The sequence below is a fragment of the Chiloscyllium punctatum genome, chromosome 41, assembly GCF_047496795.1.
Source record: "Chiloscyllium punctatum isolate Juve2018m chromosome 41, sChiPun1.3, whole genome shotgun sequence".
Lineage (NCBI taxonomy): Eukaryota > Metazoa > Chordata > Chondrichthyes > Orectolobiformes > Hemiscylliidae > Chiloscyllium > Chiloscyllium punctatum.
In genome coordinates, this window is record NC_092779.1 from 24476809 (window position 1) to 24498485 (window position 21677).

Below are 21677 nucleotides of genomic sequence, written 5' to 3' on the forward strand. Positions count from 1 at the left end.
CGAGATACATCCCGTCTAAAGACCCTCTCTGAGTGCCCAGTGGTCACTTGTACCTTATCATTGTCCTGTCGGGGAACATCACAATCAGGCAAACATTCCAGCAAGTCCAAACTTGAGCTTTTGTCACCCACCAGCAAAAAGGGAATACAAGTGAAATAAGTACAAGCCGAAGTTTGCACCCACAATGCATCCTGACCTAAACAATCTGTGATGGTCTTCAGCACCCAGCTCTCATCTACCAGAATTGGGAGTTAATTAGGTCCTGTCTGCCCTGTAACCCCCACTGAAGTAGTCTCTGTCAAAGATTTGTCCCACTCAATTTGTCCTCTTTCTTAGGTTATTGTTCCTATTCCCCTTGGCATTTATCACATCAATATTTTGCTTGGTCCAATTGTGCAGAGTGCTGCAAGCCAGGATGGTGAGGTACATACCGTCTGAAATATATTGAAGGGTCACTCCAAACTGTGGAACTATACTTTCCCCAGCTGATAGTCTACTCTACCATGGCCTTGATCACAGCAACTTATGGAATGGTCCACACCAGCTGAGTGAACAGCACATTAGATCCAAAAGGGAGTGTCTGCTTATTCTGACCACCTTCTCATCCCAGACCCACCTCGACCATTCTACCTTTCATTACATTCACTCGAGTCCACTGCCATACTTCCGTTGTCCATTGTATGGCATTGGTATACCTCCATGGTTCATGATAGAACAATGTTCCCCTTGGCCCACTTCACCATTGGAAGTTCCACAAGTGATGGGGTGCTGTTGGGCGGCATTTACCTCCTTTTGAAGTTACTGTTGTTTAACAGCTGCATCATGGAGATGGCAATGTCAGTTCAGCAATGGTGCAATCCTCCTTTGACCAACATTTAGTACACAAGAGCATTCACTTCTCATGCATTGCATATTTGGCCCTTCAGTGTCCTAACTTTCAGAGACATGGACTCTGTGCTTTCGTCCATCAAAGTGACACTGACTCCACCTAGCATTTTTTCGTTTGCATTGCACATCTAGAGAACAACAGATGATGGTGGGGAATGCAACTTGCAGAGGATGCAATAGGAACCAGGCCTCAACTAGTTGTCAGGTATTCCCCCTCACACCCCCACTCAGAGCATTCATGCCTCCTTTTATCTCACACACCCTTGAAAGCCCATTTTAATCACAGCCCCAGCTGGAAACCTACCACATTAAACTTTGGCTCCAACTGTCCTTTCTGCCCCCAACCCAGAAATCACACCTTAACTATGCCTACCCTGCTCCTCTATATGTTCCCCCCTGCAGTACATGGTCATGGTCACTCCCAATAATGCCCTCTCCCATAGCATACTATACCTTCTGATTCCCCTCACATTGCCTCTAAACCTTCTGCACCTTTCCTTAAATCTAACCCTTTGTTATTGGGGAAACATTTCTTCCTGTCTACCCTATCCGTGCTACTCATGATTTCATGCATCTCAATCATGTCCCCTCTTAGTCTTCTCTGCTCCATGGAAAACAACTCCAGTCTGTCCAATCTTTCTTCATAACAAAAACTCTCCAACTCAGGTAACATCCTGATAAGTCGCCTCTGTCCCCTCTCCAGTACAAACACGTGTTTGATGCCTGGGTCCTCGCCATCCCAGAGAGATTCCTACTGACAATGATGACAAGCAACCTGTGCATCTGCACAATATAGCGTTACTGATAGCCTTTTGCCCTGGCTGAAATGCCAATGAGCCAACAATTTTGACATGGCAATACAAGACAGGGCAAAGATGCTACAAGCATTCAGGCATGCACTAAGTAAGTGATGAGAGAAGATTAGGGTGTTCTGGTTTAATCTGTGAGCTTGGATACCTGTCCCTACAATAACCTTTCAATGTCTGCAATGTAAGTCTGCGCTACCTAACTGGCCCATAGGTGGATCACAGAAATGCCATGAGGAATTGGCACATGCTGAATGCCAATGTCCGTGGATGAGGTGTGTACATAGCTGGCTCCCATGGATCATGACTGAGATGCCATTTGGTGTTGATGCGCATGGAAGCAGTACACCTGGCTGTTCATAAAACATTTCTGGGTGCACATTGGTTAGAGACAGAAAATTGTTAGAAGTCAAATTGAAGGCTGACGTCGGAGATGGCAATATCAATACCCAGACTGATTTGAAGTTTTCATTAGTATGATTTTGTGCATGAGCAGATGTACTCCATTTCGCGATGATGTTGGCCACAAATATAATTGTAAACAAAACAATGTGTTAGACAAAGATCACTCCAGATAAGGACCCTGTCATGTTTCATTCTGACTCCAAATTGGAAGGTAGGGGGGTTAAGAGACAAGGGAAATGGAGTGCTCTTAATGTTGCCTCTGCCCTTGTTATTGAGGCCTATCCTCAAGCTCTCTGCAGACCCACCTCATCACCCCTTCTGTCATCACTCACCAATGTCTGACTATTCCTCAAAACGAAGGCCTGAGGTAGGTGTGATACCAGCAGCATCCACTGCCACGTTGCTCGTGCTGCTGAGCAATGCTGAGGAAGTTGCTGGTCTCTAATGATGTCTCAGAGCCTTGATCCTGGGGACAGGCTCAACATTGGACTGTCGACTGCCTGAATGGCACAAGACAAGGTGAGGCCTCTTGAAAAGAGACGACACAGGGAGTCACGAGTGTCTAGCCATTAGTTGAATCCAGCTGTCACTTCCACCAGATTCTGTCCGGAGGACTAAATTTACCAGGAATTAACTTCAGGGTCAGTTTTGGAGACTTTCATGGAAGGTCTTTTTATTTTGGGAAAATTTCTCTGTGAAACTTAGTGAGTTTTCTTATGGTATCATTTGAGTGTCACCTCATTAACCATGCCCCATGCCCCTGTGGTTCATACAATTCTCCCAATCACCATAAGCAGAGGTTCTCACCACTGCTGGGATTCCTGATACCAGGACCATTGTGGGAACCCAGCCCTGCACCATCCATGAAGTGGCAGTCCGGTGGTGCCCTTTAACCATTCCCATAGTGGGACACCACAAAACCAGTGCTTCGCAGGGCAAGTAGATGGAATGGCTGATTATTCATTATGCACACAACTGCACATTCTTACATTTATCACTATTTAAGCACTATGCCAAGCACATACAATTGAACCCTTTTATATTTCAAACGACCACACTATGATATGGCCCTCTCAATGCATCATGCATCCAGCCATCCTCAACCTGCACCAACACTGTACATCACTCATCCAGAGAAAATGGCATCAAAGTGACACTGACTCCACCTAGCATTTTTTCGTTTGCATTGCACATCTAGGGAACAGCAGATGATGGTGGGGAATGCAACTTGCAGAGGATGCAATAGGGACCAGGCCTCAACTAGTTGTCAGGTATTCCCCCTCACACCCCCACTCAGAGCATTCATGCCTCCTTTTATCTCACACACCCTTGAAAGCTCATTTTGGCCCCAAATTTGGGGGCCACTTCATGGGGAAGGTGTTCTGGATCCACTGGAGGTTGCTGCAGGTCTTGGACTTGCTGGGACATATGTTCCTGTTCTCTTTCTCCGCCCCTTCACCATCACAGCAATAGTGACATTAAGCCCCGAATGTGGCTGGATCCACCAGTCACACATAATGAAGCTGTGCTCAGAGCAGAAACAGAACAGGTCCTTTGCAATAATAGTTGGCAATATTTGCATCACCCACAAACTAACAAACTATGGCTTAACACAATCCTCCATGCACTGGCACATGGAGGAGTTCAGCAACAAGGGAATCAGAATGCCTGCATAATGCACTCTGACATCACATCTTATTCCACTGAATGCAGCACTAGTCATAGAGTCATAAAGATGTACAGAATGGAAACAGACCCTTCAGTCCAAATCGTCCATGCCAGCCAGATATCCCAACCTAATCTAGTCCCATTTGCCAGCACTTGGCCCGTTTCCCTCCAAATCCTTCCTATTCATGTTGCAAAGAGACAGTAGGAGACTATAAGTGTTGCATGATTGCTATGATCTTGTGCTCTAAGACCCACAAAACCCAAGAAAGGCATCATTGCATGTAACAGCATGTTGCAGAACACCTACAGTTCAAGGTGAGAGGGAATCAGTTCCGTACAGCTTGCGAGATCTTGCAATATTGTTGTGCTTTGTGGCCCTAAAGTATCACTGTTGTGGTCCCTGGGAGTATTACTGCTTCGCAGAAATCTGCAACAACCAATATGGTTAAAATTGCTTGTGACCAGCATTTGCACCCCACTCTCACTTGCACAGTATTCTGAATACAGATTTAAACGTGGGCTTTGCAAATGGTGGCTCAGTGGTTAGCATTGCTGCCTCACAGCGCCAGGAACCTGGGTTCAATTCCAGCCTCGAGCAATTGTCCGTATGGAGTTTGCTCATTTTCCCCGGGTTAGCTCTGGTTTCCTCCCACAATCCAAACACGCGCAGGCTCGGTGAATTGGCCACGATAAATTGCCCAAAGTGTTCCGGGATGTGTCGGTTAGGTTCATTAGTGAGGGGTAAATGTAGAGTAATAGGGTAGGGGAATGGGTCTGGGTGGGATACTGTTCGGAGGGTTGGTGTGGGCTTGTTGGGCCAAAGGGCCTGTTTCCACACTGTAGGGATTCTATTCTATGAGATTTACGCATGGCGGCTCAGTAGTTAGCACTGCTTCCTCACAGTAGCAGAGATCCGGTTCAATTTCAGCCTTTGGCTATAGTCTGTATGGAGTTTCTACATTCTACCTGTGTCTGCATGGGTTTCCTCCTCATGTTCTGGCTTCCTCCCACATTCCAAAGTTGTGCAAGTTATATTGGTAATGCTAAATTGCCCTGTTGCATGCAGGCTAGATGGGTTAACGATGGTAAATGTTGGGTTATGGGAATAGGGTAGGGTGCTCTTTGGAGGATCGGTGCAGACTTAATGGAGCAAATGGCCTCTCCCTCCATTGCAGGGATTCTATGATAGATGCTATTACCCCTTGGAGGGTCTCCCATTGTACACAAGTAAAGCTTGTGTTTTGGAACAGAAAGAAAAAAGACTCCATTTGCTCTAAGTGTGATTGTAGCCATTTTCTATGTGCCTTTCACATGTTGGATTGTGAATATGATGGGAGACACATGTAGCAGTAGGCACCGTGAATCACCACAGGCTCAGTCTGGTAACCAGGGGACTCCTTGGAACTTTCACGTTCCTTTCTTTCCAGTACTCCTTGTTCAGCTTATCACAACCTGATCCACCCACACGTTCCCACACACCACCTATAATTTCAGCTCTCAGCCTTACTCTCACAAGACCATCCCCATCCAGTTTTATCCTGTCCACTATTGGGAAACATAGTCTTCCCATCAAGACCACAGTGGTGGTGACCACCGATAATCCCACCTCCCACAGTAAGCCATATCCTCTCATACACTCTCACCTCCCTCAGTTGTCAAATTTCTAACTTGCCCATCCTTCCCCCATGCATCACAGGTTGGTAACTTGCATCATCATCTTTGAACTTGCCAAATTCTGTACCACATCAGTGGCCTGATAACATCCTTTATCTTCCATTCTGCTTACCCCAGCGGCTGACTGTGGCCCACGTCACTAATCGACATGAGCAGACAACTCTGCCTGGACTGACTGGACTGGACTGACAGTGGCCATTCTGTACTGAGTACTGTACTGAAACAGACCCCTGACCCTGACAACCTCAAGCGGATGACTGACCATGAACCGATATCAGATGCTGACAGAGACATGATTGAGGACCATTCCCCTTCATCTTTGAAACAAAGCCATTTAGTTAACACACATGCTGTATACCACATGGGCTGCTGACATATGGCTGTTGGCAGATGAATAAAACTTAAATTCCATACAGCAACAGGTCTACCCTCTTGATTGATGACTAGTGATGACCATGACAGGACTTCAGACTTTGGTCTGTGCTAAGCAGCATGGCAAGGCAGAAATACTGTGAGCCAAGACGGTACGTAAACAATATAGTCAAGAAACGTAATTGAAAGGCAGAAATTAATTTTATTTGGTAAAAACATGAAGGCATAAAATTGATGTTGAGATTGCAGAAGACAGTATTTGCCTGGTCACAAAAGGGTCACTTGATTGAATTTGCTCACTTTTTTTATTTCTATCAGTTGTATATGATTAAATATATATAAATGGGTAGATCTTTTGTCAGAATATAATGAAAGCAAGTGGTTCAAGGTTTTTAATGGCATTGGAGACTTGGCACATAAACACGCAAAGACATTTATGGTAAGTCATTAGAGAATGGAAAAGAAGCAAATAGGATATTTATAACATTCACAAAATATTTGTAGCTTGCGTCCTGGCTCATTGAATAAATGTTGGTATCTGATCTCTTAAGATGGTCAGATTTGATTATAATGGAGGTAACTGCTATTGAAAGAAACTTCATTGCAGCCATCTCCAGTCAAATGTGTACAAAATATAATTGGCTCAATTCAACAATGCAACATCAATCTCCTACTGAGACAAACACAACATATAAAAGAGTGAAATTTTAAATCATCTCTCTTGATCACATTATTCTTGATACCCAAGAAGGATATAGATATAATAGACATAATTTTGGGAGGAAAAAAAAACTAGCAATAAAAATAAATATTTACACATATAGATGCTGCTACACAATTTGATTTGTACACTAGCTGCAGTGAAGACTTAATCTACATTTACAGTTTTGCAGTTTCAAAGCTACAACCCCACGCATTCCACAAGAAAATATGTCATGCAGAGAAGGCACCTTGTTATTTACAGAATGCAGTACAAAAAATTAAATGTGAGCTGTAAAAATAAACACTAACCATTATTAAATGTATGTACATACACTATCATTACTTCTCATTTAGTTTGTCACTAATGTCCACTTTCAATATCAGGTGGAATGTCACGCAAATGCAGTCTCCTTGTCAGTCAGGTGAGTGCTTCTGCCCTCCTTTATCCATCCTATTTTGGATTTCCAAGTGACAATTTCTGTTCGTGGCATATGGTGGCTGAATGACCCCCATCAAAACAAGAGAGAGCAGTTCAAGGGCACCAATACCTTGGAGTTGAATCTGACTTCTTCACTGGGTCGGTAAGAAGGTCCATGGCACACTTTGTTCAGAGCTGATAAAACAAGATATAATGACTTAACAGAAACGAAGAAATGTACAAACAATTCAACTGGAGCACTTCCTGCTTCAAAAATATTGCAATGCAGCCACGGAACAGGAGAAGGTTTTTTTAAAAAGATCAGACGCTAATGAGAAAGCTCAGCAGGCCTGGCAGTATCTGTGGAGAGAAATCAGAGTCAACATTTCAGGTTCAGTGATCTTTCTTCAGAAGTTCTCCCATTTCCCCTTGAAGAACTCCCAGTTCTGAAGGAGGGTCACTGGTACTAAAATATTGACTCTGCTTTCTCCCTACTGATGCTGACAGACCTGCTGAGGTATTTCTCAATTTCTGATTTCCAGCTTCTGCAGTTCTTTGGTTTTTTTTAAACCGGAGAAGGTTATTCAGTCCCTCATGTATGTCTGCCAATCAATTTTGGTCATGGCTTATTAAAATGTCAACCCCATGTAACCCACTTTGGATCCATACCGTATAGTTCATTTGCCTCACTAATATCTCTTAATCACAGCCATGAAATTTCCAAATGATATCAAGCAACCATTGCACTCTGGGAAGAGAGTATTCCAGATTTCCAGCACCCTGGAAATGAGGAAATGTCTCCTGGCAGCATTCCTGAATGGCCTAGCCTGAATTTTACATTATGTCCCTTTGAGTGGGACTGTGTTGTGATATAGATGTTACAGAAAAGTCCTGAATAAATCATAAGTTGAATTGTAATTTCAACCTTTCTTTGTAATCTTGCAAGCTTCTTAGTTTAGCAACCATTTGTAGTTAAGAGGAGGGAATTATAATTCTCAGAAAGCTAGCATTCTGGGTTAAAATGGAAGAAGAAACCTCGTCATTTGTGCCATCCACTGAAGGGAATCATTCCCATCAGAGGCCAGCAGGATCCTTATATATGCAAATCAAGTCCATACAACACCCTTGGATATGACCCCTTGGATATGACTCTCATTCCAACATGAAGGAGGATCTGGGACTAAAGTCTTTGGGAAGAGGAACAAACAGAGAAAAAAATCCTTGCATTAAGTTTAATCATTTCCTTTAAGATGCCTCTATTGGGAGTGTAAGCTCTTTATCCTCTCTTCTTCTCCATTTGCCGAATAACTTGTCAGTTAGAACATATTTTAATGTAAAATGTTTGCTCGATAATCAAATTTATATCAAGGAAACAGGCCATTCAACCCAAATATATCAATGTTTATGCTCCACATGTGATTCTGCCAATGTTATTTCACCCAACCCATCAATATACCTACCTTTCTATTTTTTTCTTCTTAATGTGTTTACCTAGCTTTTGCTTATCTAGTGTTAACATCCAGCACCCTAGCATCATTCATTCCAGGCCTCAACTATTACTTCTTGTAGGTCACATACATCAAAAAGGTGGTTTCCCTGATTTTCTTTCAGGTTTATTAATAACTATTTTCTATTTATGATCTTTGGTTTTACATTGCCCAGAAGGAGAAAGATATTCTCTGCATCGATCTTAGCAAACTGCTTCATAATCCCTCAAACTTCTCTTTTCTAGAGAAGAGAACACTAAACTTTCCTGATAGTTACAATCTCTCAATTTTATCATCATTCTTGTAAATCTTTGTTGCACCCTCCTCCTAAAAGGTTCTGATAAAATGGAGATCATTGTCCACATTACTCCAGTGCGGTCTAACTAAGGTTCTATACCATTTAAACCAATTTTCTGTTCTTAAAATTAATTCTTCCAGAAATAAATACCAGAGCTTTGATTGCTGTTGTTCATAGTTAGGTATGGACAATGGGAAGGAAAATCTAATGTAAAAGCAACAAAAACAATAAGTGCTAGTTATCCATAATAAATGTACACAAGGGATTAATCAGAATCTGATTGTGCACGCACATCATCAGATAAAGAGCAATTTATCACAGAAACAAATTTCCTACCAAACAATTGTAGAGATAGATAATTCTGACATATTTTACATTACACTTGTCTCTCACTGAGAAATAAAAATTGCAGCAGTTGGAATTTGTGACAATAAAAATGGATTGAATAAATTTGACCAAAAACAACCAAAGGGTTGACAATTAAAAGACAACAAACATCATATGAAAGTGCCAAAAAGGAGGAAAACATGAGTTGGATGATTTTATTGGAAGCATAGTTTAAAGTAACTAATTTATGAAAATATTTTGTGTCTAGTAAAGTTGCACTATGCTTCTTTGATGAACACAGAAGATGTTGGAGAAACTCAGCAGGTCTGGCAGCATTTGTGAAGACAGGAAACAGGATTAACACTTCAAGTCTGATATGACTCTTAGCTGCTCAGAGGTTTCATAGCACCAGGGACCTGGGTTCGATTCCAGCCTTGGGCGACTCTCTGTGTGGAGTTTGCACATTCTCCCCATGTCTGCGTGGGAGACATCTAAAGTCCGGATGCTCCGATTTCCTTCCACAATGCAGGTTAGGTGAATTGGCCATGCTAAATTGCCCATAGTGTTCAGGGATGTGTAGGTTAGGTGCATTGGTCAGCGGTAAATATAGGATGATAGGGGCAGAAAATGGGTCTGGGTGGGTTCTTCTTCAGCGTGTCGGTGTGGACTTGTTGGGCCGAAGGACCTGGTTCCACACTGTAGGGATTCTATGATCCATTACAACTCATTCAGTTATTTGAAGTAATTATATAATTCACCCCTCTCCATAGTCCTATAATATTTTATCAGGTATAACTCAATTCTCTTTGGAAGATTTCACTTGTTGCATTCCAGTTCTCAATAACACATTGCATTAAAAAAAAATCCTTGTTTCACCTTTTTGTCAATTATTTTGAATGTGGCACATGCTCTGGTTAATCATTTCCCTGCCTCTGAAAACTATTTCTGCTCATCAATGCATCTAAACTCCTAATGTAAGTGAACACTTCCATTAAATTTTCTCATTATCCTCTTTACTCTAAGGATCAGAATTTCAGCTTCTCTGGACTCCACAGAAAACTCAAACTCCTCATTCTTTCTCAAAACCAAAACTGAAATTGCTGGAAAAGCTCAGCACATGTTGCAGCATCTGTGGAGAGAAATCGGGAGTTAATGTTTCGAGTTGAGTGACCCTTCCTCAGAACTGCCATAGCATCAGTTGAGGAAGGGTCACTGGACCTGAAACGTTAACTCTGACTACACTCCACAGATGCTGCCAGACCTGAACTTGACCAGCAATTTCTGTTTTTGTTTCTGATTTCCAGTATCTGCAATTCCTTTGGTTTTCCTCATCCTTCCTATATTTGTAGTCAACCTCCAGTTCAACGTCCTCATGTGATTTCCAACGTGTGTCACTCACTATTGAACAGAAGTTTTTGACTGAAACTCACTTACGTTATTACCACAATCAATGATAAAGCTTTCGAATAATTTCTTTGCTTCTTTTTTATTTATCAAGTGAATCTTAAAATTTCAGGAATGATCTTATTCTTAAATCTAAATTACTAAAGGTATTTATATCAACAAAATTAAACATTTGATGCTGCCAGATAAAGATAGCTATACCAAAAGAAAGATAATTTCAGATTATACCAGTGACCCCAATCACCTATATAGACAAAATACTGTTAATAGTTAATAGCTACCAGCCACAATAAAGCACCGTGATTAATAGCACCATTCAAAACATGCTAATCACCTGTTATTGTTCCTGTTAATGACTTGTTTAGTTAAATCACCACTAATCCCTGTTTAAATTATTAGTCTGATTAATCCTTCACGAGGTTTTAATTTATAAAGACTAGTTACTTACTGAACTATCTCTGCAAATACTTGCAGTTCAAACCAGTGTTGAGAGGCCAATTGTTACATGTGAGGGGTTACTCTGCCAAGACAGTGAAGGAAAGGAACCAAATTAAAATCACTACCGAGTAGATGCTCAGAGCAAACACTTGCCCCATTGATGGGATAGAGCTGAACAACACACAGAGCAATATCAAACAGTGCGTGTGTTCTTAAACGTTAACACATTTCAACCAGCTCATAGTATTGTAGACCACGGACAGCACAGTGGCTCAGTAATTAGCACTGATGCCTCATTGCACCAGGAACCGAGGTTTGATTCCAGCCTTGTTTGCCCGACTGCACGCAGTGCGCATGTTCTCCCCATGTCTGAATGGGTTTCTGCCAGGTGCTCCAGTTTCCTCACTCTGTTCAAAGATGTACATGTTAGGTGGATAAATTTCCTTGTAGTGTCCAAGAATATGCAGCCTTGGTAAGTGTGGGATCATAGAGATGAAATGGGTCTAGGCAGGATGCTCTACAGAGTGTTAATGCAGACTCGATGGGCTCAATGGCCTCTTTCTGCACTACAGAGATTCCAGGAGCGAGAACAGGCAGGCCCCCAGGATTTGGGATAATAGGATCAAATGGGAAAGAGTACCTTTCAAATTTTTGCTTGACTAAACATTTTACCATGTCCAATGACACATCAAAAGTCAAAAAAAGGTTTTAAAAAAAGGGGAATTCGAAAAGGTAGATGAAGGGAAAAAGAATGAGGCAGAGCATTTAGTCAATGGATAAACTGAAAGAGAAGGAAAACAAAGAATAGAAACAGATTGAAATACCAAGGAAGAAGGAGAAAAGCAAGCGATGAAGTCCAAGAAGAAGAGAAAACAAGAAAAAAGGAGGAACAGGCAAACAAGGTTAAAAAGGAAAGAGACTTAGAGAACGAGACAAAGAGGAAGAAAAATGAGGAGGAAAATAAGAAAGAGGAAAATGCTCTTTAGAGCAAGGCTTTTGAATGGTGGTGTCTCCCGTCCATCACTGCCTGAAGAGTTGGTAGAGAATCGATCACCTCTGACCAGGACAGCCATTTGATGCTTCAAGGAACATTAATTGGCTCAAGATAAGCCTTCTGTCCTTCAATCACTGTTGTACATTGGAAATTGTACTGCAGAGCTTGTTTACTTAAGATGACAATACACCCATAGATGGATTCTAGAAGAAACTAAAGGAATCCATTGTTTTAACAGCACATGCTGTTCAGATTCTGGGTACCTCTTACTAAATATCTTAATGTTTCTCCTCACATTTTTCACACTTAGGTGTCCAGTGGCAGCAGTGGCCAAGACTGGGATTATAAGCAGCACCAAGTTTCTAAGCTCTGGAGTGCAAGCTCAGCTAAGTGTGATAAGGAGTGCGTGGCATCCGACAGTATGGAGGAGAGGTGAGGCCCAGGAGGATGGAGACAAAGTTTGAGCATCTTGATGGAGAATCTGGGGAGGGAGGGAGCACCTATGAGAGGTGTAACATGATGGTAACATGTTGAATGAGCCCCTTGAGTTAAGTGCCCTCATTTCCCTGACCAAGGCATAAGCAAGGTGACCCACTGGGCTCCCCCACTGCTCTTGAATGCCTTGGATCAGCCTCAAAACTTGCCACATTAGTGATCTCACTGGGACAAAGCTCAGTGGATTTCCTGAGGCCTTGCTTTTCCCCCAACAACATTTTGGACAGGTTGGAAGGGGGTTTGAGGGAGGGTGGCATGAAGGCCACATTATAGATGCATCAGAGAACAAGTTTCTGTCCTTGATGTTTATCATCCATCATTCAGCAGATGTGAGATTCACTGGCTGGGATAGCATTTATTGTTCATAAATAATTGCCCTTGAAAAGGTGGTAATGAGCTTCATTCTTGAATCTTAAAGCCCATATGACGCTAGTACACCCAAAATGCTGTAGGAAGGAGTTCAAGGATTGTGACCTTGTGACAGGGAAGGACCACAATATATTTCCAAGACAGGATGGTGAGCAGCTTAAAACTAAAATTGGCAACTTTTGTTTTCAAACAATGATATCACTTTCCACTTAGTTCAAACCTGTCCCGTTTTGCCAAGTCTAATAAACATCCAGGAGCTGGGATCTGAGCTTGAGTTCTGAAATTTGTTTTGCAGGTAATTAGAATTAATTACAGATTGGAATTTATCCTGATCATGAGGTGGAGAAAGGAAGCAGTTATTTTCCAAAAGTCCAGTCAAGAACTGCACTGTTCTGCCCGAAGCAAATTGGCAATGATCCTGATATAATTCAGCTGGAGTTTGTAAGGAAGGAATGCTTCCTTTGTTTTAGTTAACCTTTACTTAGAATTCCTTTCCAATGTCTATGTATCCATCACTTCTAACATTGCCAAATATTCCTGATTCACCAGAGAACCCCATTCATTGTAGACAGTAGAATGGTAGAGTGCGGAAAGCTAAATTTAAATTATGAGTGTTTAAAAGCATTGCTTGTATCGCAGGACTAGTGCATGAATTGTGGTTGTTGCAATTCTTCCACATGTACCCTACATAAGTCAAAGCACACATACTTACTGCTGTGATGTACTGGTTCTTTACTGGCTTAGCCCTTTGCAGCCGTGGGGAAGGATTTAGGGAAACATAATGACATGATGTCTTAGAATCAGGATGTGAAGTGTCGTCAGGAAATGTCTCTGAGGAAAGCTGGGACACACAGTTGAGAGTTGAGCCACTGACGCTCTCTGCTGAAGTACATTGTGAAGAGGTCTCCGAACTCTCTGTGACTGGGACAAAAAAAAAATTTGGAATCCCATTGGGTTTGATACCATGCGCTCAAGACAATTGTCAATAACAAACAGTGCAGGATGTGGAGGGGTTTCGAGATGGGAACATGATATGAATATAATTTCTTTTGCAACTGTCAGAAGTTTTTAAACCCATTTTCTTCGGTTTCTTAAAGTTTTGTATCACCAATTCAAAAAGCAATTGTTCTACTCCACAAATCAATAATGGGATTTTATACTAAATACAAGATGAATTTTCCACATCGCAACAGTGACTTTACTGCAAGCCTATATCCTGAGATTCAAACGTTCTGAGGTCATGAATGATCAAAGCTGTTCTTTTCTTATTATTTTTATCTTAACCATACATCTGCCATAAGTCATCCAGAATTCACAGCATTCATTAATTGTAACCACACTGAGCAAGATTTAGATAATTGCTTTGTTTGACATACGGGAGGAAGGCTAATCCCAATATAGGGCTGGTTTCAGTCAAATTGAAGGTTAAACAGTTATTACGACTGAGTCTTGACCAGAAACAGCCTACTGTGATTAATGGGGTTGGGGGATCAAGGGCTTGAGGGGTAACAATGTGCTCCTGAGAGGCATTTTGCAGTTTAATTATTATAATGACACAGGCAGAATTACCTTGATCCACAATTTCAAACTGCACTGTGACTGACCTAGCTTCCCGGGTTGCTGATGGCTACTGGGTCTAAGAGCTTTACCACTTAGCTGCTGGATTCCACATGTCAGCCTCATCAGCTAACAATCCCCTCCTCAACAATCTAATACTGACCCCCAAATTCTCTGAGCTCTCTGCCCACCCCAAACTTCCCTATGAAGCCCTCAACCTCCTGCACACACATCACTCCATCACCCCTGTCTCCAATCTCCCTGACTTCCAAAAGCTCATCTTCCCAAGCCTCTACCCCCTCTGTTCACTGCCTACCACTGATCTTTCAGGCCTTCAATCTTCTCTACAAACCAGCTCCCACTCTCACCCCAGCTCTCACCACTCTCCAGATCCCAGCATCCTTCTGACTCAAACTCCAGTCGACAACATTGACAGCCCTTTCTTTTTCAAGCCAGTTTTATGACCTGCTGTTCACAATCATACAATTGTCTAATTTCTTCCCCAGCTCACTACAAACTGTGACAATGGAGATTCTTGCTATTTTGCAGAAACATGTCAAATATCGAACAATGCAATGCAATTCCATTACAAATTAGACTTGATGTCTAAAATCGATATATGTCAAATTAAACATGGATGGGATTTCATGAGACATCAGAGGTTCAACCAAGCAGACGATTCAACACTTGGAAAGACTTACTCATTGATGGTTGACTTCCAATCTCTTGCTCCACTTCGTCTTCTTCGATGCAGGTTCCAATGTCATATGACCATTGGTTGAAAGGTGTCCAATGAGGATTGGAATGTGTTGGACTTGAGTACATGTGAAGGTTAAGAGTTCCCAGTATGGAAGATGATGACTGACTGCTGGAAGAGGAGGTGCTGCTGTTGGAGATGGTCGAATGAGGCCTCTTGAAGGACGTGGAGTGGTCAAATGAAGACACGGCGATGGATGCTCGTGTTCTGGATTCTAATACGACATGAATTGAAAAGTATTTAAAAAAAGAATACAGTCCTTAGCTTAAGCGTAGTGGAGACCATGGAATTAGATAACCTTACTGCAGCATAATGAAGATCATACCACAGAAATTCCATTGTATATAGACATAAACATAATCATCTTAGTGATGATGAATGATTGAACACAGAGAGATGGTAGAAACTGTCCAAACTAAAAAGCAGAAAGCTTGATTGTTATTTTTGGACCCAAGCAAGTTTCGCATTGAATGAACAAAAATACTAAATCCCACCGCCGATGAATTCAAATTGCCAACAGCATCATATTTACTGTATAAGCTCACACCCAGCCTAGCCAGGACGGTGAGAAGTAATATCAAAATGATGGAGAGCTTTTCTGGTGTGAACACCATCTTCTCGGGTTTAGAAATCCACAACAAGGCGTCATTCGTTTAGAATTGATCACTGGAGAGAGATGTGAGGACACATCTCCTTCAATCGTGATTTGGTGGGAAAGTGGAACACTTTGTCAAAGGCAGAGCCTGAAGCTGAAATCATTGCAGATTTTAAAGGAGAAATGGAGGACAATTTGAAGCAATGGAAGACACTGGGCTACAAGGTGACTGTGTTGCTCCAACAGTCAGCACAGACGTGAATTGCTGAATTGCCTCTTTTCATGCTGAAGATATCTTCTGGTTAATGAAAATGACCTTTCTTTTATTTCTCGTAACTTGGTAACCAAGTTACCCTGCTCATCATGAGATCACAGTGACAACAAACTGATATTTCCACTTTGTAGCAGCTCACTCTGTTCACGTTTTAAAGGGAATTCATTCACAGCATGTGGGCACTGCTGACTTGTTGCTTATGAATTACACTTCACCCATCAACAGGGGGCAGTAAACTGACTCGCAAGTCTGTCTATCTCTGCCAATGGCTATGAAGGAGAGGACTGTATTGCATGAAGGTTATCATCCTTCCATCTGAGAGACCCCTTTCCATGGCAACATAATTGAATAATAAATTCAAGACATTAGGGTTATTTTTAATATAAGGTAAAAACAATGACTGCAGATGCTGAAAACCAAATACTGGATTAGTGGTGCTGGAAGAGCACAGCAGTTCAGGCAGCATCCAACGAGCAGCAAAATCGACGTTTCGGGCAAAAGCCCTTCATCAGGAATAAGGCAGTGAGCCTGAAGCGTGGAGAGATAAGCTAGAGGAGGGTGGGGGTGGGGAGAAAGTAGCATAGAGTACAATGGGTGAGTGGGGGAGGAGATGAAGGTGATAGGTCAAGGAGGAGAGGGTGGAGTGGATAGGTGGAAAAGAAGATAGGCAGGTCGGACAAGTCAAGGAGACAGTTACTGAGCTGGAAGTTTGAAACTAGGATGAGGTGGGGGAAGGGGAAATGAGGAAGCTGTTGAAGTCCACATTGATACCCTGGGGTTGAAGTGTTCCGAGGTGGAAGATGAGGCGTTCTTCCTTCAGGCGTCTGGTGGTGAGGGAGCGGCAGTGAAGGAGGCCCAGGACCTCCATGTCCTCGGCAGAGTGGGAGGGGGAGTTGAAATGTTGGGCCACGGGGCGGTGTGGTTGATTAGTGCGGGTGTCTCGGAGATGTTCCCTAAAGCGCTCTGCTAGGAGGCGCCCAGTCTCCCCAATGTAGAGGAGACCACATCGGGAGCAACGGATACAATAAATGATATTAGTGGATGTGCAGGTGAAACTTTGATGGATGTGGAAGGCTCCTTTAGGGCCTTGGATGGAGGTGAGGGAGGAGGTGTGGGCACAGGTTTTACAGTTCCTGCGGTGGCAGGGGCAAGTGCCAGAATGGGAGGGTGAGTCGTAGGGGGGTGTGGACCTGACCAGGTAGTAACGGAGGGAACGGTCTTTGCGGAAGGCGGAAAGGGGTGGGGAGGGAAATATATCCCTGGTGGTGGGGTCTTTTTGGAGGTGGCGGAAATGTCGGTGGATGATTTGGTTGATGCGAAGGTTTGTAGGGTGGAAGGTGAGCACCAGGGGCATTCTGTCCTTGTTACGGTTGGAGGGGTGGGGTCTGAGGGCGGAGGTGCGGAATGTGGATGAGAAGCGTTGGAGGGCATTTTTAACCACGTGGGAAGGGAAATTGCGGTCTCTAAAGAAGGAGGCCATCTGGTGTGTTCTATGGTGGGACTGGTCCTCCTGGGAGTAGATACGGCGGAGGCGGAGAAATTGGGAATACGGGATGGCATTTTTGCAAGAGATAGGGTGGGAAGAAGTGTAATCCAGGTAGCTATGGGAGTCGGTGGGTTTGTAAAAAATGTCAGTGTCAAGTCGGTCGTCACTAATGGAGATGGAGAGGTCCAGGAAGGGGAGTGAGGTGTCAGAGATAGTCCAGGTAAATTTAAGGTCAGGGTGGAATGTGTTGGTGAAGTTGATGAATTGCTCAACCTCCTCGCGGGAGCATGAGGTGGCACCAATGCAGTCATCAATGTAGCGGAGGAAGAGGTGGGGAGTGGTGCCGGTGTAATTACGGAAGATCAACTGTTCTACATAGCCAACAAAGAGACAGGCATAGCTGGGGCCCATACATGTGCCCATGGCTACGTCTTTGGTCTGGAGGAAGTGGGAGGATTCAAAGGAGAAATTGTTAAGGGTGAGGACCAATTCGGCCAAACGAATGAGAGTGTCAGTGGAAGGGTACTGTTGGGGACGTCTGGAGAGGAAAAAACGGAGGGCTTGGAGGCCCTGGTCATGGCGAATGGAGGTGTAGAGGGATTGGATATCCAGTGGCTCACCATATGTGTTTGTGCTCATTGAACTGAAAGATACTAAGCAAAGGGGACTGGAGAAAGAACAAACATTTTATATCAGGCTTCATTAGGACCAGATCAAGACTCTTGGTCTACAGAATCTATGCTGCCCCAGTCAGAAAAGGGGCTTCCATTTAAACTCATTATAAAGACAAATAGTTGTGCCCAGCTACGGGAACCAAATATCAAAAATGCTGCCTGAAAACTAATGGGTTAATGGATCCTCAGAGGTATATCAATTGGGGAATTGAGAGGCTCTATCTATTCTGAGCAGTCAGGACTCCAAGTATATTTTAACACCATCCTCTCAGTTTATTGTATCTTAAAGGCATCCATATTGCAGAAGTCTCAAGTTGGAAATCAAGCATCATCCTAGTTAATTAATCTTACTTACCCTTACCCTTCATGATGTAGTCAATCGCCCGGTCACTAATGGCAGCTTCACTCGGCTTGATGTCCATAAATGGCTTATTCCCTATTCCCATGGACACCATCTCCTGCATTCTCAGCTCTGCAACAAAGTGTTTACTGATCAAAATCCAGGAAGGAGATTATTCACCCTTTGAATTTTTATTCTTGAGAGAAGTACATGTTGTTGCCATCTTAGTCATTAACTAAAATGCAAAAGACTAATCTCTCCCTATTTATTTCCACTGAACTGATCATACTGGCATTTCAATACATGCTCACAGTGAGGAAGCATTAGTGAAAGAAAACATTAGTGATAAACCTTCTCATCCTACTTCTATTCCAAATGTTTTAGTGTTTCTCAAATATATCACCCAAATTGGCATTCCTCATGTGTCAGACTGGGATGGATAGTGAGCAGGCTGTTCCACTATAGTGGCTTCACAGACAAACCCGTTGCTAGCTTCAGCAAGTCTACAAACATAAGAAGTCTCACTTTTCATCAGGGTAAGGGGAATGCTGGAAGAGAGGTCAGGGATTCAGGGTAGTAGTAAAAGCACGGTTAAACTGCTTTTCCATAGGTCAGGGACTAACAGTTGTTAGCTAGGCAGTACCCTGACTGCTGTGATCAGATGACTCCAGATCAGAGATTGAATCTGGAAACCTCTTGGGATGTATAGCTCAGTACCACATGTGTGGGCTCAATTATTTCAATGAATATTCTGGATGCTGTCTAAGATCAGGTTTTTTTCAGATAATGTGTTATTTGTTTTGTTGAAACTAATAGGAAAATTGGAGTCGAATGGCATCAATCGGGTCATATCGGCATTTTAAAGCAAGCCTGACTGGGAAAGTCACTGTTAAGATTGGAGTGGTGATGGAAAAGCACAGCAGGTCAGGTAGCATTTGAGGAGCAGGAAAATTGATGTTTTGGGCAAAAGCCCCTCATCAGGAATGAAGGGAAAATCACTAACTATCCTATTTCTGTCGGGTTGAAGTGGATTCTAAGAGGATTGGGATGTCATGAAAAAATTATCGATCCCACTCTCCCCATTGTAGGGAAGTGCTCCCAGGGGCTCCACAAGAAACCGTTCCAACCCCTCACACACCTACAGTGCTCTATTTGCTGAGAGATCTTTCCAAATGCATTGTGCCCTCAGGTACACACACATTGGACAGATTGTGAACCCATGCATTGTCCCATTTTGGCAAGGCTGGCATCTATTTTCTGTCCACATTAAAACGAAACTGGATCTATGGCATGATAATGAAAATGATCATGATCATTAAAGCAGTAGTCAAAATAACTTCAGACTGTTGTGGACATGTAGGGACTTAAGTGACTCAGTTTTTCAGCAGAAACCAATTGGACGCAAGGAACACAGAATGTGGCAGGTAGGAAAAGGCAAATGTCCATCCAACTTGCCATCTGCCAACCTGATTGTCACATGACAGAACAATATTAAAGATGCCAACTCATAGAATCAATCTCTAGAAATTAGTGTTCACAAACTCAGATATAGAATGACAGAAACTTCAGCAATGGAAAGATTTGGAAACTATAGTTTCAGTCCCCTGTTCTTTGCCAGCACGTTATACTCGTTATGTTGCAAATTACTCATATGCTGTATTCCAAAATGTTCTGAAAGATATCTATCTAATTTGCATTTGAATGCAGCAGTACTAACTACTTGTAGTACCTCCCTTGGAAAGTTGACTTGTATATTTACATGAGAGAAAGTGAGGACTGCAGATGCTGGAGTCAAAAAATGTGGCGCTGGAAAAGCACAGCAGGTCAGGCAGCATTCAAGGAGTAGGAGAATCATAGTTTTGGGTATAAGCCCTTCATCAGGAATGTGGGAGAAGGAAGAGGGCTGAGAGATAAATAGGAAGGTGGAGCTGGGGCTGGGGCTGGTGGGGGAAAGGTAGTTGGGAAGGCAATAGGTAGATGCAGGTGGGGGGGATGATGGTGATTGGTCAGTGTGGAGGGCGTAATGGTGGGAAGGAAGATGGATAAGTGGCACAGTTCAGGAGGTTGGTGCTGGGTTGGAGGGTTCGATCTGGGATGACGTGGGGACATGGGAGATATGGAAACTGGTGAAATCGATGTTGATGCCGTGTGGTTGGAGGGTCCTAAGGTGGAAGATGAGGTGTTCTTCCTCTAGTCGTCAGGTGGCTTGGATTTGGTGGTGGAGGTGGCCCAAAATTTGCATGTTGAAGTGGTCGGCCATAGGGTGGCGGGGTTGTTTGGTGCGTGTGCCTCAGAGATGTTCTCTGAAACACTCCCTAACTTGGCATCCTGTCTCACCATATGAAGAGCAACAGACACTATAGCTAAGGTGTTTGGACATGCAGGAAAACCTTTGCCAATGTGGAAGGATCCTTTTGGGCCTTGGATGGAGGTGATGGGGAAGGTGTAGGTTGTGACAGCAAGGGAAGATGCCAGGAGTGGGGGCTAGGAGGAGTGGCAGGGGTGCGTGGTTCTAACAAAAGGGTGTCATGGAGGGAATGGTCTCTGCGGAATGCTGATAGGGGTGGGGAGGGAAATATATCTCCAGTGGTGGGGCATGATTGTAGGTGGCGGAAATGGCAGAGGATAATGCGCTGTATCCAGAGATTAGTGCGGTCAAGGGTGAAGACTGGGGTGTTCTATCCTTGTTGTGGCTGGAAGGATGGAGCTCAAGGGCAGAGGTACAGGAAGTGAAGGAGATGTGCTGGAGAGCATTGTTGACCACGTGAAAGGGGAAATTACAGCCCTTGAAATAGGAGGCCATCTTGGACATCCTGGAGTGGAATTGCTCCTCATGGGAACACATATAGCAGAGGCGGAAGAATTGGGAGTAAGTGATAGTGTTTTTACAGGAGGGGGGCTAGGAAGAGATGTAATCCAATTGTAGAATACGTTTTACAACATCCCACAGGAAACCTCATGTAATACCATTAACAAAAAAATCTCTTTTCAACTTTCACAACAAACAAACTGCCATACCTCGGTTTCTCAGAGCTTGACGCCACAGGATTTTTCCTATGACACTGGTCCAGGTTAATTTGACCTCAGAAGAGCTGGCTTGAAAGATATATGTGTCTTGAGATTTCCTCCTCCTGAACCAGATCTCAAAGCGCAGTCCACTATCCCCAACGTTCTCAGTCATTCCAATTTCTGCAGTCTGAAATCAACGAAGCGAGGAAATCTCTTACTCCACGTCTCCATGTATTAGTT

General features: G+C 43.1%; 1 protein-coding gene across 5 annotated transcripts in view; it reads right to left on the minus strand.

Annotated features, from left to right (window-relative positions):
- Positions 1-5995: 5995 nt before the first annotated feature.
- plekhg4b (pleckstrin homology domain containing, family G (with RhoGef domain) member 4B) overlaps positions 5996-21677 on the minus strand; it is a 178841-nt gene continuing 163159 nt past the window's right edge. For 2 of the 5 annotated variants that reach the window (XM_072560559.1, XM_072560558.1), the window contains exons 19-24: positions 21447-21624; positions 18444-18560; positions 15004-15273; positions 13458-13666; positions 10898-10969; positions 5996-7128 (exon numbers count right to left, since the gene is read on the minus strand). In XM_072560559.1, the coding sequence (XP_072416660.1) occupies positions 10925-10969; positions 13458-13666; positions 15004-15273; positions 18444-18560; positions 21447-21624 (819 nt within the window). In that variant the 3' untranslated portion in view covers positions 5996-7128; positions 10898-10924. The remainder of the gene's footprint in view (positions 7129-10897; positions 10970-13457; positions 13667-15003; positions 15274-18443; positions 18561-21446; positions 21625-21677) is intronic. The other 3 variants (XM_072560561.1, XM_072560562.1, XM_072560563.1) reach the window with 3 other exon arrangements.